The 17,804-nt window shown below is 38.5% G+C and overlaps 4 protein-coding genes across 6 annotated transcripts; 1 reads left to right on the forward strand and 3 right to left on the reverse strand.

Moving 5' to 3' along the window:
- Positions 1 to 1,673: 1,673 nt before the first annotated feature.
- LOC108606946 (BTB/POZ domain-containing protein 7) lies at positions 1,674 to 7,309 on the reverse strand. Of its 2 annotated transcripts, none has more exons than XM_017997503.2 (4): positions 7,045 to 7,309; positions 5,847 to 6,358; positions 3,196 to 5,748; positions 1,674 to 3,119 (listed from the first exon to the last, which is right to left on the reverse strand). In XM_017997503.2, the coding sequence occupies exons 2-4, from the start codon at positions 6,249 to 6,251 to the stop codon at positions 2,973 to 2,975; spliced, it is 3,105 nt and encodes a 1,034-aa protein (XP_017852992.1). In that variant the 5' UTR covers positions 6,252 to 6,358; positions 7,045 to 7,309; the 3' UTR covers positions 1,674 to 2,972. The 2 variants fall into 2 exon arrangements, with proteins under 2 accessions (XP_017852992.1, XP_017852991.1); XM_017997502.2 differs by having other exon boundaries at positions 1,676 to 3,122; positions 7,045 to 7,308.
- Positions 7,310 to 8,001: 692 nt separating this feature from the next.
- On the forward strand, positions 8,002 to 10,997 carry LOC108607227 (myb protein). The gene is made up of 2 exons (XM_017997904.2): positions 8,002 to 9,885; positions 9,944 to 10,997. The coding sequence occupies exons 1-2, from the start codon at positions 8,559 to 8,561 to the stop codon at positions 10,573 to 10,575; spliced, it is 1,959 nt and encodes a 652-aa protein (XP_017853393.1). The 5' UTR covers positions 8,002 to 8,558; the 3' UTR covers positions 10,576 to 10,997.
- A 113-nt stretch (positions 10,998 to 11,110) lies between these two features.
- On the reverse strand, positions 11,111 to 12,606 carry LOC108605878 (nucleic acid dioxygenase ALKBH1). Its single transcript, XM_017995691.1, has 3 exons — positions 12,342 to 12,606; positions 11,711 to 12,264; positions 11,111 to 11,653 (listed from the first exon to the last, which is right to left on the reverse strand). The coding sequence occupies exons 1-3, from the start codon at positions 12,459 to 12,461 to the stop codon at positions 11,311 to 11,313; spliced, it is 1,017 nt and encodes a 338-aa protein (XP_017851180.1). The 5' UTR covers positions 12,462 to 12,606; the 3' UTR covers positions 11,111 to 11,310.
- A 110-nt stretch (positions 12,607 to 12,716) lies between these two features.
- On the reverse strand, positions 12,717 to 17,740 carry LOC108605485 (ran-binding protein 16). Of its 2 annotated transcripts, XM_017995179.1 has the most exons (18): positions 17,606 to 17,740; positions 16,780 to 17,175; positions 16,491 to 16,720; positions 16,305 to 16,404; positions 16,025 to 16,240; positions 15,821 to 15,967; positions 15,079 to 15,758; positions 14,732 to 15,024; positions 14,513 to 14,666; positions 14,048 to 14,453; positions 13,848 to 13,986; positions 13,776 to 13,781; positions 13,631 to 13,708; positions 13,497 to 13,558; positions 13,292 to 13,431; positions 13,114 to 13,233; positions 12,974 to 13,044; positions 12,717 to 12,913 (listed from the first exon to the last, which is right to left on the reverse strand). In XM_017995179.1, the coding sequence occupies exons 1-18, from the start codon at positions 17,606 to 17,608 to the stop codon at positions 12,864 to 12,866; spliced, it is 3,291 nt and encodes a 1,096-aa protein (XP_017850668.1). In that variant the 5' UTR covers positions 17,609 to 17,740; the 3' UTR covers positions 12,717 to 12,863. The 2 variants fall into 2 exon arrangements, with proteins under 2 accessions (XP_017850668.1, XP_017850669.1); XM_017995180.1 differs by lacking the exon at positions 13,776 to 13,781.
- Between the last annotated feature and the right edge of the window lie 64 nt (positions 17,741 to 17,804).

A 17,804-nucleotide genomic window follows, 5' to 3' on the forward strand; every position in this document is an offset into this window, starting at 1 on the left:
AGTTCTAACGCTTTTTACTTTATTAAATATTTGACTTTAATGAATTTTAGCTATTTTTGTATTTATTTTTATTGCTTGCAAACGTTTGCAAGCAATAAAATCGAGAGTCAGATTTTTGAATCTAAGCTTAGTATAAATACCGTATGTGCCGGAATTTTCATTTATTATCCACAATATAGTGTGCAAGCAGTACACTAATAAGAAGATTCTGATTGGTCAGAGCGTTCCAGAATAATAAAGTGTGAGCAGCACAACTAGAACTAATTTTATTGTTTGAAGCTCGTGCGAGCAGTGCAGCATTACAAAGTGTTTAGTAAGCGCGAGCGAGAGAAAAGAAAATCCATATCGAGTACTCACAATTTTCAAAATATCGATAGTATTTCGGGAGTACCGATATGCTTAATGTATTGGTATTTTTGAGTACATTTTTAAGCAAATTCACCATTATGTTTTTAAATTTTTATTCTGCTCGCGTCATTCCAGATGATGTTTACTGACAATGTAACATTTTTATTAAAAGTAAAACCAGATATTAACCAATTTTTACATATACTTCGGTTAAAATCAGCCTATTTATCACAGCCTTGACTCTAGGTGTGGCCAGGTTGCATATACAAGAAATAACGATACATTAATTTCGATTGGCACATAAGCATACGAGCGTAAATTATGGAACTTAAGAACATTTTCGTTGTATTCAAATATTATTTCCTTACAAAATTATTTTAAATTTTTTGATAGTATTATAATTAAAAATAATAAAACCTTCCTTAAATAAATCATTATAAAAATAAAATTAAATACCTTTATATTGATCGATTTCTTACATGCCTTTTTATTATATAATTTTGTTTACGACGTTTTTAAAAAAGCTTGTAATGTAAAATTAAAAATAATGAAGCTTGTAAATATTTTATCCAATTTCCATTCCTTTTCATTTACAAAATTTTCAACACTGATTAACAGACAGTTAAAGTAACGAAGTTTTATTTTACATATACATACATATTGTAAGAAAACGTATAACTCAAAGCCGAATGCATGTTACCTGCTTATTTTAGCTTAGCAGTTAAGTAACAAGCTATTCATGTAATTGATGGCGATATAAGAAAGTATATGAGGCCCATGCATCTTTATATACACATTGATACATATATATTTATGCCTGCACATATACATATACAAATGTACATATATGTAAGTATGTATATACCAGCATTACGGAAGTGAAAATTAAACAACGTATAGCTGTATCATTTATCCTGGCACCTGGTGACTGTTGCTATATAATTCTTGCCTGCTCATTTCGGTGCTCTCTATCGCTCTCTCTCTCTCTTTCTTTCTTGCTTTCTCTTTTTCCCTCAAAAACATTTAGAGCGATGTAGTCAGAGCAATACTCAAATGATACGAAAGTAGTTTGGAAACTACTACTGGCCATATATTTATCAAAGCGTATAATTATCGTAGTCGATCCAAATTTTTGAGGACATATCCCACTACAAACAAGAAAGGTAGAAGAAGAGGATAAGCACAATTTTTTAATTTTCATTGTTTTTATTTTCAATTCATTCAAATAATTTGTATTATTTATTTATCTTTTGTATCGCAACGTTCATTTATCAACTTAAATAATTTAATTTGGTACATTATTTATTTGCTTTGTATTTTTTTTTACAATTTTTTTTTATTTTTATTATTACTGAGAGAGGTCTATTGTGCACTCTCTCTAATTCCGGAGTTACTGCGCTTTACATAGACGACGATTTGCAAATTGATTATTTTGTAGTTCCTTTTACTATGGATGTTTTATAACCCTCAATTATCGGGAGTTTCGGGATAGTACTGCTTTCAGGAGCTTCACATCGATATTAATGTACATTGGTTTAAATTGAATGAGAGAACAGAGAGAACTCATTGTCGACTCACGAAATTTGATTAACTCGGACTAAGGTAGCAATGCCAATAGTTTATAAGCTAAAAACAAGTCTCGCAAGTCCTTATTTGCTTAATGTTTATTATAATTTAATTTTGTTATAGCTATCTTTGGACGAAAAAGAGAAATCGTTTTTGGCCCATTTACAAGATTGAACAACGTCGACTTTATATGTATGTAAGTATATTATTACTGTTATTGGATGATGAAGCAGAAACAATACAATATTGAAGTTTGAATTTAAAAGGTATTGTCGAGTACATTCAATAACTTATTTTTATTTTATTTGTGCAAACTCGCAATATTCCTTTAGCTGAATTCAATAAGGAAACTTAAATGCTTAATAGATTTCAAATGTCTCTTTTTAAATAACTTTTGTTTAATTTTTCGTCTCATTGAAATTTAAGTCTTTTGCATAAGCTTAATAATAACTATTAATTATGTTGATTTAATTTTGATCTCTGCAGTAACTTCATATATGTAAATGGCATTTAATTTGAAATTAAGAAAATGAGGAATGTTAAATTGTACTTGTTGGGCTTGGCTAAAGAGAAAATAATATAATATAAAAACCAAAAGTGTACAGAAAACTAGCGTTTGCGTCGGTTACTATTGATATTTTAGTTTAGCACATGAATATAAGGCGTATGCCCAAAACGATTATAATTACACATTTATTTATCCATAGGCCAATTCACAATCAGTTTGAGGCATACCCCTACTTCGGTTTTGACCCACTTGCATGAAAAGAGTATTGAGATTAACAAGTCATTGGATGTAAAGTGTATATGTATATTTGTTTTGTTTTGTTTTCTTTTTTTGCGAAGGTAATTATTCGTTTTTGTTTTTTTCTTTGTTGCAACTTAATATTTGCACGCTACTTACATTATTTTGTATTTAATTTATCTAATTTCTAAGAATTTTATTTTTGAAATATTAATTTAATTTTGTTTTGTGTGTCTGAGTGTGTGTGTCTGTGTGTGAGTGTTTAGAAAGGCGTGCTAAAATAAAGCCCCTGGTCGGGAGCAACTTGCAGCCTCTATAAAAATCTAGGTGGCCCGGAATTGTATGATCCTGCTGAGGGCGGTTGAGGATCGGGCGAATGCTGTTCTTGGCGTAATATATCAAACGGTGAGTTTGAGCGCTGTTGCATCATACGATGATAGTTGCTCTGCGGCATTTGGTACTGCTGCAATAAAAAAATGTTATTTATAAATAAATGCAAAATGAATATGGTTGGGTGAACTGAAGTTTGCGCTTGCCTGTAAATTGCGAAAAGATACTATGCCCGGCGCATTGTTAATTATATGCGGAGTTGGGCCATCGCCCAAATCAAGCTGCAGACTCTCGGACATGTCGCTGTTGCTGCCATTGGGCTGATTGCTGCTGGCAGCGCTGCTCACGCCTGCATTGAGATGTAGTTGCCCCAAAGAGGCCGTTGCCATGGCCACATCTGGCATCATATCCGATAGATGTCCGTTGCCCGTGTCTAGGCCACAGGCACCGGCACCTTGAGCGCCCATATTCAAAGCATTGCCGTGCGGAAAACGAAAATCACCTTCAGTGATCAAGGCGGGCAATTCGTTGCGATGGTGCACTGAAGCCGAGAGTCGTGCATAGCTTGACTGCAAGCCAGAACCGGAGCTGCCTGTGAACAGATTGGTTACACCAAGCAAACCGCTTGGATGCTGACGTGGAAATGTTAAATTTTGACTATAGCACGGCTGCACGCCGTCTGTGCCGCACATGGATGATGTTGACGAGGCCATGGATGAGGTCGACAGAAACGAAGCACCCACTGTGGTATGCCGCGCAGAACCAGCGGCCGCTGGTGATGGTGGCGGACTTTGATTCTCATCATCCAATAGACAGTTCTCGGTTTGGGAAGTTGTCGTTGGTACGCCCGTGGAGCATTCCTCGTTGATGCCGCCGACGCCGCCGCCGCCTGTGCCAACGCCACCGACGCTAGCGCCTGTTTGGTTCCGCAGCTGTGTATTATCCAGCAGCTTGGATACTTCATCCGGCAGATTGAACTCTCTGACAACACGCAGACGTATTTGCCTGTCGATCTCATGCTTGGCCGACAAGGGCAACAACAAAGCTCTTTGACACATGGGCGATTGGCGTAGCTTGTGCTCGCGCTTACGCATTGCGGCCAGCGTATGGCTATCTGGTGGTGGTATGGCTATGGGCTCATTTCCCTGCTGCTCCGCCTCGTGTGAGCTGCCAACGCCGCCGTGCTGAGCGGCGGCCACAGCATTCATGCGCGATACCATATAAAGGGTATCGGGAATGTCGGGGAAATGCTTGGGCCGCCGCATGCGCATGAGCTCCACTTGATGGTGCGACGAGGCCATGCGATCCTCTAGCAAGGCCTTCACTTCCTCGTAGTAGGGCATAAAGAGACGCGGACGCACAAAGAGCCCTTGATTCTTGCCACCGCGTATCCAAGCGTTGACGCGCAGGTTCTCACGCTCATCACCAATCATGTGCGAGGGTGGTGTGCTCACCAGGCCACGACGTATCGCCTGGCAGAGTATATCGCTATTCGGTGGCAGCACATGATCCATGCGCACTAAAGGCAACAGCTCCGACAATATTTCACGCAACTCCACATCGCTCAGGTCGCGCTTCTTGATCCCCTTGCGTGACACCGAGTGCGCTGTATGCGATAATAGATTTGGCTCGCGATCCTCCATGCGGCGTATGAGTTCTTGTTCGCCCCATTTAAGAACTGCCTGCAGCACCTCCAGCTCCGAGGCTTGCAAAAAGTTGCTGTGCAAAATGTGAATTAGCTGCCCTTTGTCCAACTGATTTAGCACTGGCGAGGCGCTAACCGCTGCGAACTCTTCTCTCAAGTATTGGCAGGCCTGGCGGAAGACCCAGGCGGAGCCATGTGGCTGACAGCCCCATTTGAGTACCATTGATAGCGTGTCCAGTGATAGCCACTCGAGTATTAAATCTTCACAGCCTTGCGCCAAAATGTCCAGTTCGAGAAAGCGGCCGATCTGATAGAGTTCCATGGCCTCCTCAATGGTGGTGGGTCGAACGCGACCAGTATTGGTTAATGCGTGCACTTCACCCAACGAACCTGCCGCAGTGCCAGAGCCAGCGCCACGCATAATGAGCGCCAGGTCAACAGTATCCAAGTATATGGCATGGAGTAGCACGCGTGCATATCTTTTTGGTATGACCAGCTCGTCGAGCACAATGCGCGTGGGCACATGTATGGAGCGTTCAACATATTCATCAATGTTGCGCGTGCGGCGGGCAATGAGATTACGGAAAAATGGTGAGCGTGCGCTCAGTATCGCTTTATGACATGGAAGCTCAAGTTTTGGCCGAAAGCCATACTCAGAGTTGCCAGAATCTTGGCGCAGATAATCGTTGCCGGCCTCGGCTGTAAATACGAGGGCAGCGTCTGCATAATCGCCTGTTTCCAATAAATATCTTAGATCGTGCTCTAGCGGATTGGGAGCACCAAAATCTTCGCCCAGCTGGCGCAGCAAATTAATGTTTATAGTCGGATCGTGTGGACAAAGATCACCGGTGTATAGATAGCGTAGCAACGATGAAAACAATTGCACATCAATTGGGGATGTGGGCAGTTCCAAGCAAATGCGTGCGCCATAGCCGGGACAGCCCGACAGCAGATCACGAAAATATGTACAACGTGATGACAATATGGAACGATGTACCGGAAAGACGGTGCCTCGAAATACTAAATCGCAATCGGTACAGACATTCAAGTCATATAACGCAGCTAAATCCTGTTTGTATGTTGTGGCTGGTGGTCGCGCCAGTTCTGCTTGTACCTGCAAAGATGCAAGGATTATGCATGTTACTGAGCATCGATATATAGCATATGGAGATATGAAGCATAAACATAAAAACATAATTGCCGTTTACTTACCGATAAATCCCGTAAAGCTGCCAATGCTTCAAACTCCTCGCAAAGTGCAGCCAATTCAAGCGGTGTCCAGTCTGAGACAAAGTCACGTAGGACACGTGCATGATCACAGGCTTTGGATGAACGTCGACGACGTATGAATTTACGCTTTAGCGTCGCAAATCCCGTTACGCGCTTCCGCCGCTGATCTCGATGAAAGTGCACACCGTTAAATGCAAGACTTGTTGCTCCACTGCCACTGTTGTTGCCACCAGGTCCGCCACCGCTGCCAGTTGAGCCCGCTGCTGTGGACACATTAGTCGTACTAGTTGGCAGCAGCACAGATACTGAGCCCGTGCAATTTTCACTGCCAGCTGCGTGCTCAGCACCTGCCATTGGATATCCACCGTTGGAGGTATTTGCGCCCATTTTGCTGGATTACTTTTGGCAAATGGGCTTTAAATATCCGCGATTTCGTCAATCCCCAATGGATTCAGCGATACGTAAAATATCGAATGCTGCTGTCCATGAAGTCCCTATTAAAAAAACGAAATGCACAATATTTGCATATTATTGTCAATCAAAAAGCAATTGGAAATCACTGGGCTCCAATTGGAACAAGTTCAAATCTAATTAATCCAATTTTATTATTATTGAATTTGACTAAAACATGACCTATATATTTTAAAATGCGTCTGCACTGTCGACACTCGCTTTGATTTCACTCAAATTACACACATACACATACACACACACACACACATAGGGTGCATATACATATATGTATATACATGCATACGTACATATATCCACATCCATAGTTACAATTAATGCTCCTGTGCATAAATATCTACACACATACTGCATGTATGTACATATATGTATGAAGTATTCATCGTGCCATTGAAAATGTATATATACATACGTATATACTTTTTTTGTTTATGCACTTGCGCATATGTAAACGCATGAAAACTTCTGCACAAGAACAAAAAATTATAAAAAAAAATAGTGACAAATAATTATCAACTTATGTTCTATATGCAAATGTATATGTATGTTTGCACTTGAGTAAACAGATGTGTATCAGATGTACATACATACATATATGCAGACATAACAGCAGTCATACATGCATATGTATGTACTTATGTATGCATGTATGTAAATGGGGTATAAGTGAAAAATCATAATTTTTCTTTTTTCTTCTTCAAGCACTTACATACGTTAGCATCTATTTTTACATAAATATGTGTGTTTGTATGTTTTTTAGTGCTCATGGTAAGAACTTCTTATTTTTTTGTACCGCCCACACATATTGTTGACACTTGCAAGAAAATATTAACACTTATTCTTCAAAACAAACTTCACCATTTGGACAACACTTATTGCGCATAGTTCAAGCTTTATATGTCATACGTCACTAGCCACTCCATTCACTTGTTTATTCAAATTATCAATTTTTTATATTTTTATTTGTATGAAAATTGAATTTTCACGAAAATAGGCTGCAGACTAAAAACTATCGTGAAACTACTATCGATGACCATACTAATATCTGGCTTTCGATATTATTTATGCCCAGGCTTGCTTTGGGATCTTAAATATTGATTATACAGCGTCATATCGATTTAGCACTTTAATCGAATTTCGATACCGAAAAATTAAAATACTTAATAAAAGATAAAATTAGAATATCATGCTATCAAAAGTCAAATATAACGTCTTATTTATATAAAATCATAAAAGATTTTATCAGTAAAATAGGAACTCGGGATATTTTAAAATGGGTGAACAACGCGAAAAGACGGCTCTCGATTAAGACCCCAATGTCATTCTCGTTTTGTCTTCTGATTTCGTTAATTAGTCTTCATATTATTTTTAATCATTTTACATAAAATCTTGGGTTATACAATAAGAAAATAAAAAGCTGTTTAAATGGTAACTTACAATCCTAAAGTATCGGTGTAATCGGCAAATATATCAACCGACCGTATCGTTTCAATTCCATTGGAACAAAATTACGTTGCTATATAAAGAGTGGTAGCTCAATAAAGCCATGAGCTCGATAGTAAAAAAATAATCGACGCCGCAACAATCAGTTAAAACCAAATTTATCACTTGTAGTCTAAAAAATATTAATATTAAACAATAAAAGAAATTATTCACTCTTTTAAGGGCAGCACATAATCGAGAAAGTTACGCAAATATACGAAATCAAAGTTACACATGAATTCTGTGTTTGTGTAAAATACAAAACGAGATCTAAATAAACTAATTAAATGTGTGTTTGGAAACACATGCGCAATATAGCAACAAAACCAGTGCCATGTTAATATTCAAATGTATTCTTCAGTTAAATGGATGATCATTTGAATGCAAAACAGCAGTCGAATAATTTCAAATTAACAAGTGAACGTTCTGGAGAAGCTACAACTGACCCCGGCTGCACTGAAAGTGATGCGACACACCCATTATTGCGATCTGATAGGCAAGCCGTCGACGTCTTGCAATGCTTAACTTGTAAAGAGAGGTTTTCTTCAACATTATTTAGTGATATTTGCGCACACTATACATTCAAAAGACATATAGAAAGTTTGGAGAAGTGCTTATATTGTAAGGGCAGCGTTCATTATTATATACATCCTGCCAAGGTGAAACCTGAAATCTTTCACTTTTGCTCGCCACGAAGAGTGCCTAAAATTGATTAACAGAGGAGCTTATTTCTTAAAGAATATGACGAACAAACTGGCTGATACTGACTTGGATGATATTGGATCTGAAGCATCGGATGCATCTGAATATTCCGATCAGGACAATGAGGATAGCCGTAGTGCTTACGATCATGATGCTCCCACAGTACAAAGAGAAGGCGGTAGCAGCTCAGATGCCTTACCATTGCAGACACAAACAAAAACAGCAGCAGCAACTGGCTCTGGGGTGAACTATGGCTTTGGTAAACGCTGGTCTAAATCGGAGGATATATTGCTCAAGTCGTTGGTGGAAAAACACGGTGAAAAATGGGATTTTATTGGGCCACATTTTAAAGATCGTCTGGAGCAGCAAGTGCAGCAGCGTTGGGCGAAGGTCTTAAATCCCGAGCTTATCAAGGGACCCTGGACACGTGATGAGGATGAGAAAGTTATAGAGCTGGTGCGTCGCTTTGGCCCCAAAAAATGGACGCTCATAGCGCGCTTTCTTAATGGACGCATAGGCAAACAATGTCGCGAACGTTGGCACAACCATCTCAATCCGAACATAAAAAAAACCGCCTGGACTGAGGAAGAGGATAAAATTATATACAATGCACACATGAAACTAGGCAATCAGTGGGCCAAAATAGCAAAGCTGCTGCCGGGACGCACGGATAATGCGATCAAAAATCATTGGAACTCCACAATGAGACGCAAATACGATGCCGAGCGCTCTTGCGGTGGAACATCAACTGGTGGCGATTTAAAGAGTTCACGCACTCATCTTATATCGCTAATTAAAGCCGGTGCCAGCATGAACAATAGTGGGCTACAGCCCAAGTGCAAACCAATTACCATAAATGGCTCTAATAATTCCAATCCAAAAGCACCTAGCATCGAATCAGTTGTGCATCAGCTTGACTTGCAAGAGCTTGCATGCGATTCTTCTTCAAGATCACAAGATTCATCAGTTGATGTCAGTAGAGCTGTGCTTTCTAATCTGCAGAGTAGTGTATCCTCGCTAGCTTTACCTACAATACAGTATACACAAGATATGAAGCTCAGCAGGCCAACGCCGAATATACTTAAACGCGCCCGCAAACAAATGCCAGATACAACATTGCAATCGCTTGATGCTGACAACAACGACCCAACTGTTGATGTTAAGCCAAAAATTCCAGATTCACCAGTAATAACACCCATCAAAACGTTACCGTTTTCGCCCAGTCAATTCTTAAAATCACCCTGTCTAACGACATTCGAGGATATGAATCTGCGAGCCAGCACGCCAGTTCAAAAAGTATACAATCGCGTTGGCATGGAAATCAAAAAGGAGCTGGAGACCTCGTCAATTGAAACGCCGCATAAGAGTAAGCGAAATGCAACCAATATATTATACATACATATTAATTTGTTGTTTTATTTTAGGCTTAATTGGTCCACGCACGCCGACTCCATTTAAAAATGCGCTTGCTGCATTTGGTAAAAAGCATAATGGTCGCGCTCTTATACCGTCTAGCCCATCCAGTCTGGCAGAGGATCTTGCTGAGATCTTGCATGAGGAGAGGATGTCAGAATCTGAAGCGAACTACAGTCAAGGCGGCGGTGATGAGAATCTAGAACGTCGCAATTTGTCCGAGCATTCCAGCAGTCTCCGATCACAGTCTCCGGCACCAAAGCGAGCACGGAAATCGTTGCTGTCCGATTGGCGCAACAACTTTGTGCCGTATGGGAAGAAAGTTCAGCCGTTTGAGACAGAGACACCGAGCAAGTTTCTTACATCGAGCCAATCGATTGCACCATTCTCACCAAGTAATTTCATCAAGGACTCATTGTGCAATGACCAGGGTATGCTCTTCGATGAGGGCAAGAAAGAGAATCGTCCATATTGTCATAAATTGCGCAATCTGTCAAACGATCGTCAATTGCTCGATCCGAAGTGGGCTAAAGTGGCTTGCGGCAAAACCAAAGATCAACTTTTTATGGAAGCACAGGCCTATGCATGCCTAGAGAATTTCGCGTTGGCGCCACGTTCTTTGAATTTCGAGAAGCAGAAGTAGAATTTGTAATTTCGTACCTTCAGTGCTCACAAAAAAAAAAAAACAAGTTACTTTTTCGAATGAGTAGAGTTTTTACATGTGTATCATAGTATGTATACGGAGTTGGAGACGTACAAAACAGAGAAAAATTATATTTTAATATAAACGATAAAAGCCTAATATTCTACATTGTATTGTACATATATAAATACATTATTTTTTTACATCGATTATATTCGTCAGCGACACACCAAGACATATTTATTGTTTCTGATCCAATGCTAAACCAAATTCGATTCTAAATGCGTTCTTCACATATCCCATATGTATATCCTTGTTGAAGCTCTCACCCCAGTTAATAAAATTTGAATAAAAACACGAGTTATTTTGTACATACACATATCCAGCTTATATTTGCATGACTTTGGTAAATTTCAAGGGATTACTTCGTGACAAGTAAAATATAAAAACAAAAAATTGTTTTTTAATAAATACAATATATTCCAAAATATATATACTAAAAATAATTTAATACTAAATAATAACTTTGAGGTCACATTCGATGCTGCCCAACTAGAATATAGCCTCTACTAATCAAGTTATGATTGGTAGTAAAAAAAAATTTTGTATACATATTTCCTAAACTGTAGTCACAACCTTTACGCTTTGCTGGTTAAATATAGACATATATACATATATAATATAGGCACACAGAAATATATAAATATAGACACATACACACATTCGATTTATGAGTTATTTAAATTCGGTTTTGCCAAATTCTAGTACTTGACGAACATTTACATTGATACGCGAGTCAGTTATATAGTCCTCAAATGGCAGCCAAAATTGATCGTCATAAACATTGCTGTACAACACGGTATCCATGCAATGTCCTACAGCCTTATCATCATCTTTGGTTGGTGGTAGACAGTCATTCCAGGGCTTTAAGTCCGTTGGTAGGATGCGTGGAACTGCGTGATAGCAGAGTCTGGACTGTTCCGACATGACTAAAACGTCTCCACTACGAAGAAACAGCGCTGAGGGCTTTTCGTCTACGGTGGTGCCGCCTATAAGAAATATAGCAGCTTGTCCAAAACTGCAAGCGGGTTAATAGCATATGTGTGTGAATGTTAGTGTACGCATGGAATACTACCTAAAGGAAAACAAGGGAGCTTTGAGGTTCAACTCCGAATGATCTGTGTGCCCAGATAAAGTAGTACCAATTGGATAGTAATTGACAATAGCAGCCTGTGGCTCATAATTGGCAAATCCAATGGCAAGTGAAAAGAATTGGCATAGAGCTTTTAAATCATCTGGAAATTTGTTGTGCATTGCCTCATCGTACACCTTGGTATCCCAATTGTGGTGATAGCCCAATGTCGTCCAACGCATAGAAGTTTTAATACGTTGTTTTGCTTGCTTGTCCGTAGAACGCTGCAGCTCCATCCACCAGTCCGTTGAAAAATCTGCCATTGCAGGATTTGCATCCAAGTTGGATATGTTTGGTTTCTGCGGATAGTCACGTAGACAGCGACTCATCCAATAACGCTGGCCCAAGGCCATAAATGGATTCCGTATGACAATCAGGCCAGGATGTTGCATTAGCGTATAACACTGCCATGCGTGCGTTGGTTTCAAACCAACAGGTAGTGCTAGCTCTGCAGCCTTATTTTTGTTCAATTCACAGATGCTCATGGGATTTACCAGCTATGTATGATGGACAGTTAAACATACATTCATTCATGCCTTAGCAGCAAAATATGATAGCCAACTATTTTACTCACAGTGAACCATGGTCGAGCAGCGATACCGGGATTATCTCCATATGAATCTAAATCAATTACATCCTGTAGATCGGGCAGCGGTGTTTTCTGCTTATAATACTTAAAAGATTGTTTAAACATATTAGAATCCACTTTACGCGAGTTTTATCAAACAGCATATGTACTTCGCGGTAGGGCTGCAAAAAATGTCAGTCGATACTTATCGATGTTTGATATGCAAAATTCAAATCACATAGCTCATTAGTTTCCATAACAACTTTTTGGTGTCGTTGACTAATCGATTTGTTAATTAATTGAATTTAAAAATAACTAATACTTTTAAAATATATATTTTCTTTTATTTAACATTTGTTGTCGATACGTATGTTGCTCAGAGATGTTAAAAATTATTTATTTTCTTATCTATACATTGTTCAGACGCAGTACATAATAAAAAATTAATAATAACTCTGGAAAATTTATAATGACGGTAGTTGGCAGGTAACACCAGTGGGGAAGCAGCTTGTTATTGTATCCCGCCTATTACACCGATATTGAATAGCTTGTTTCTGTGTACACCTGGTATGCATTTTCTGGAAAAAATGCATTAAATAAATAAATAATAATAATGCATAATTTGGAAATATTATTACCTGCTCCATAAGTCGATGTTTTTGGGAGATTAACTACGTCACGTCGAAATGTTGACAAATTTTGTGTGAATCTTAAATTAATTTGAATAATACGTATTTAGGTAAATCGTAGTATTTAATAAATAAGTGTGCATATTTACTTTTCTTTATTCTTGCTGGAAACATTGCGTTCTATGCCCAGCATTAAGTCATCGAACCACTGCGCCATTGTCTGCTGCTTTTCAAGCGGCTGCCCACGTATTATGCTTTCTTTCAGACCCCTGTATTCAAAATTTGTTTATTAAATTTCCCCATGTGTATAAGCAAATTGTATATTACCGATAATAGTCTTCATAGAGAAGTATCAGTACTAGCAAAGGGCGGGACATGGACCATTGGTTTCGGCAATCCTCAGCAAGTACATTGTTTAACAACACTGACATCATGTTCTGTAGGAGCTCAGAGTTCATTTCGACCACCTAGGAGCAAACAATATGTTTTAAGCAAATATAGTTAAGTTACAATATTAACAATTAGAGCTTGCCTTTAGGAATTGGGAATTTTCACGAGTTAAATTGCGTATTTTTTTGTTTGGAAATGTGGAAACTGCAATTTGTAAAAATTTGTAAAAACTTGTAAATAAAATCCAAACAAATAAGCTTAGTTTATTGTTTAAACCTTTTAATTGAAGCTGCTTAAATATGTAGGAAACAATGCTGTCCAAAATTGTACAACAACTGATATAGATGGAGGAATCTGTAAAAATAAACCATATTTTATAACTTGAAGAAATTTACGCATATAATATCATTATTAATTTTACCTATGGCTGCAAGTAAATAAACAAATAAACAATATTTTATAACTCGAAGAGCTGTATGCATATAATATTTACCTAAGGCTGCAAGTCCTTTAGCCAAGCTTTCCAATATATAGACAAAGGCACGAGGCTCTAATGCAGCAAGATATGTGACATGATCTTGAGATAGACAGTTTAATAAATTATAATAAGCCGATGATAGTTTTGGATATTCCTGATGAATGGATAAAGTTGATTAAGTTTAATACTTATATGTAATGTAATGTTTTGCTTACCAATAAATCACTCTGACGTATAGAAAGTATTAGCTTGGCTATAATGTCAAGCACATTGTGCAAAGTGTCGTCACCATACAATTTAAAAACGCAACAATTTACATAATTACCGCCAAGGGCGTTCTTTAAAATCAAAAAGCATATTGATATGCCTTTTAGTTTCATGGGATAAAGCTGATCATTTGCGACCTCCAGATGCAAAATTCGATTGCCATAAATGCAAATCAATTTTGATGCCTCACGGAACAACAAAATGCCCATGGGACTGGATACATTTCCGGCTAATCGTTGCGTGCGACAATGTACGAGCTCAGCGAATAGCTTTAAAACTGGAGTTGTTATAGCCGGCTCATGTGCCCACAGCTCAACAGCGCGTAGCAGAATTGGTAGGTAGTCCGTATAGTAACTGTAATCGATGTTAGAGACTCTGAGAAATGCTTTCGTTCATACTTTCATTCTACTTACAGCCATTCAAAAAGCATCGTATATTGTACACGAGCATTTAAGGGCAATGCCAGTCCGCGAAGGTCCCGCGCCAAGCCAATAATTGCTTTCTTAGCTTCTTCATTTGGGATATTATTCGTGTCCATTAGTACAGTTCCTAATGACTCGAATTGATCTGTAGCAAAAAGGAAATATTTTATATTTGTTATGAACTAACATTGTACAGCTGAGTGGACTTACTAGTAAGTGGGGTTAAGAAGGTGTAGAAACGTTCCTCGTCCTCGCCCAAATCAAACATTAGCAGGCGACTAAGTGATGTATAAAACATTGTGCGGCAACGCATTTCGTTAGGTGAGGAGCTCGTGCCAAGAAATGGGAAATGTTCGCTTGTGTGATGAGTTAACATGAATTGCACTTCTTCCAGGCGCGCCAGCTTGCGCACTGAATTAAAGTGCACAGAGAGATCAGTTAATAGCATTAAAGTTTTTGTGATTATTTGTTCAGAGCGACCCCAAAACTTTAAATTTGTTATGCTGAAATATAAAAAATTTAAAATACGGTCTAAAGATTTATACATATGTACATACATTTTGCGGTTTATAAAACTCAGGAGCATCTGTTCATCATTCAGTCCAAATACTTCACTCAGTCGCTTGTATACAGTGGCCTTCTGTGCCTGATCGCTGCTGTGCATCTTGCGCACCTGATCCAAGAAGCTCAGTATGGCCAATTCGAGTTTCTCGCAGCCCGTCTGAGGTAACCGTGAGTCAGTTAAGCTCATCAGCTGCAGCACGCGTATGACAAGCTCAGCGTCCATGTTGTCGTGCTCATCGCTAGTCGTCACAGATAGTCGGCCGACAATAGCCGAGCCAATAATATAAACCAGCCACGTTAGCTGCAACTCATGCACCGTTACATCAATCGGATTGGCGTTGAGCGTTTGTATAAGATTCTCATACTCGCGTGCTTTTTGATCAAAATGCTGGACTAGCAAATTGCAGGTTTTGTTGTATTCGCAGCGCTCGATAACGGACAATTGTTCAAGCTGTTGCTGGACCATACACAGATCATCCAAAGGATCCTCCATATTATCACGCACAATCAGCGGCACCGCATCGAGACGCGACTCAATGTAGGCTTTAATGACTTCAGGCGTATATGTGCCAAGCAGATGTGGATCCGGTGATTTAACATACGGTACTGAAGCGACCATGCGTTGCCAAAGTGTCAGCAGATAATGCACACTGTTTGGTGCAAAGAGCCACATCTGCGTACATATATGCATATAAGGAACTTTTTTTTAATTAACTACATTTAATACGTACTTACATGCAACGATTGTACGGTGAACTTGGCTATCAGATCTATGGCTTCAGGGTAACAAGGTACAGCAATTAGCTCACCCAACTGATAGTTGGACTTTAATCTCGCAAGCAAGCGGCAGAACTCATGATAGTTATCAGGATCACTTAAGCCCTGTTTAGAAACATGTTAGTACGCGAGCAGTATAGAAATCTACTCGAATATACTTACATGTAAATTGGTAAGTATATCTCTAACACCTTCAACCAAATTGGTTAGAAATTTCGTACGCTCCGAGTTACTAAACAAAGAACGTCTTACAGATGTCATTTGCACCAGACACGATAATGAGTAGCTCGCCAGTCCATTCGGTAGTATTTGGTACAAATCAAAAAACAACTTTAACGTGTTGCTATCTAGAAATGCTGGACGCCAGGCTGTCGGTATCTGCGCATAATTAAGGCGTATTATTTAAATGTTTCCACTTTGAGAAGCTGCATATTTACTTTACCTGCACATTGTTCATATCGTCTGCTGATTCATCTGTAGAGCTACCAATAAAGTCAAAGCTCAGACAATTCTTTGTAAGTCGCAAAACTTGTGATATTAACCTAAAATTATTAAATAATATACATTTTGAATTCAGAATTCTTGGCGTCGTTTCTTAATATTGTTATATGTACTATATTTAACTTACGACTTTTGAGACTCGTCCAAAAAATTCAAGTTTTTACTATTTTCACGTGCTGTAATCAAAAGTGAGCAGGAAAGTAGGAAGGTATCATAGAGCTGTTGATCTCGGTAGGATGTAGCTATTTTACGATTTTTTGAAAATGATAAATGACCATCCGGCTCAACAATTGAATTCATTTCAGAAACAAGTTGTGAGAGAATTTGCACTCCGATTGTGCAATGTTCGGCAGAGCCCTAAAAATGAATAAATTATTAACAAATATAAGAAATCTGTACATGACTGTATTCATTACCTGCAAAAACTTTTTGACATCTTCCAGCAAGTTTTGAAATACTAATTCACCCTTATAGGAATCAAACCAACCAAATTTTGTGATTTTTGCCAATAAAGTAACAAGTGCTTGCACCACAAAATGTTGTAAATTTGGCCGAGTGGCCAAATAGTTTAGGGCATAACTACGTATATCAATACGCTGCTCTAGTGTTAGTCCTTGTATTAGCTTGGTGAGTGTAGACGCAGCAAGTAGCTGCGCATAGCTAGAATTAGCACGATCCAACAATAGCTGACACTTGGGTAATGCATCCTGACTATTTACAAACGTAACAAGTCTCTTTTCAGCATCTGACCGTATAATAGAGTCCGTAGCTTCGTAAAGTTGCTTGCACAAAATTTCAAGCTGTTGAATTTCCTGTAAGTTATAAATAAGAATTCATGTACATACATGTTTGCTGGTAGGGTTTTAATTTAAATACGCGTTGGTGAAAACACTTGCGCAAAAATGCATATGTGCTATTTATGTGATATTTTGCATGTAAATAAAGCTTTCAGCTTCATTTTTTAGCATCGTAAGTCGCAATTATGTTTACTTTGGACTGTTCCTTCGTAGCTTGAGTAACTCATATGTTAACAAGAGTTTATTTAGCGCATGTAAATAAAGATGTATGTAAACATAAGCTTAATCCAGTGTATTTAAAAATAATAAATTAAATTCGTTGTTTGTTTTATGTTTTGTTTTGTATTATTCTATATGCCGTATGCAATACATATGTGCATTGTAATAATTGTAGTTGCTTGTACAATAAATTATACGTAGTTAACTTTATAACTTGAATCTGTACCATTATGAATTTAAAGTGTGCTGTATGTTGAACAAATCTCTTTCTGTGGCTCTTAACCACCTACAACGCGCAAAAATTCTTAGACGCCGTGCGAATATTTTCAACAAAAACAATCAAATTAGTTAGTTCAAGCACTTAGCCATAACAAGCTAATGTTATAGCAAAACAATCGCAGGCATAACCTATACTATCGATTACA

The sequence above is a fragment of the Drosophila busckii genome, chromosome X (assembly GCF_011750605.1).
Source record: "Drosophila busckii strain San Diego stock center, stock number 13000-0081.31 chromosome X, ASM1175060v1, whole genome shotgun sequence".
In the NCBI taxonomy this organism is placed as follows: domain Eukaryota; kingdom Metazoa; phylum Arthropoda; class Insecta; order Diptera; family Drosophilidae; genus Drosophila; species Drosophila busckii.

Excerpts from the sequence above, each read along its gene's own strand:
- LOC108606946 (XM_017997502.2), bottom strand. The coding sequence starts at position 6,251 with ATGGGCGCAAATACCTCCAACGGTGGATATCCAATGGCAGGTGCTGAG. Across the intron at positions 5,749-5,846 it reads CAGCTTTACGGGATTTATCG|GTACAAGCAGAACTGGCGCG; the intron begins GTAAGTAAACGG and ends GCATCTTTGCAG. Across the intron at positions 3,123-3,195 it reads TATCTTTTCGCAATTTACAG|CAGTACCAAATGCCGCAGAG; the intron begins GCAAGCGCAAAC and ends TTTTTATTGCAG.
- LOC108607227 (XM_017997904.2), top strand. The coding sequence starts at position 8,559 with ATGACGAACAAACTGGCTGATACTGACTTGGATGATATTGGATCTGAA. Across the intron at positions 9,886-9,943 it reads AATTGAAACGCCGCATAAGA|GCTTAATTGGTCCACGCACG; the intron begins GTAAGCGAAATG and ends GTTTTATTTTAG.
- LOC108605878 (XM_017995691.1), bottom strand. The coding sequence starts at position 12,461 with ATGTTTAAACAATCTTTTAAGTATTATAAGCAGAAAACACCGCTGCCC. Across the intron at positions 12,265-12,341 it reads CTGCTCGACCATGGTTCACT|CTGGTAAATCCCATGAGCAT; the intron begins GTGAGTAAAATA and ends CATCATACATAG. Across the intron at positions 11,654-11,710 it reads GCTCCCTTGTTTTCCTTTAG|TTTTGGACAAGCTGCTATAT; the intron begins GTAGTATTCCAT and ends ACCCGCTTGCAG.
- LOC108605485 (XM_017995179.1), bottom strand. Across the intron at positions 15,968-16,024 it reads ATATACTTACCAATTTACAT|GGCTTAAGTGATCCTGATAA; the intron begins GTAAGTATATTC and ends GTTTCTAAACAG. Across the intron at positions 13,559-13,630 it reads TAAGCAGCTTCAATTAAAAG|TTTCCACATTTCCAAACAAA; the intron begins GTTTAAACAATA and ends TACAAATTGCAG.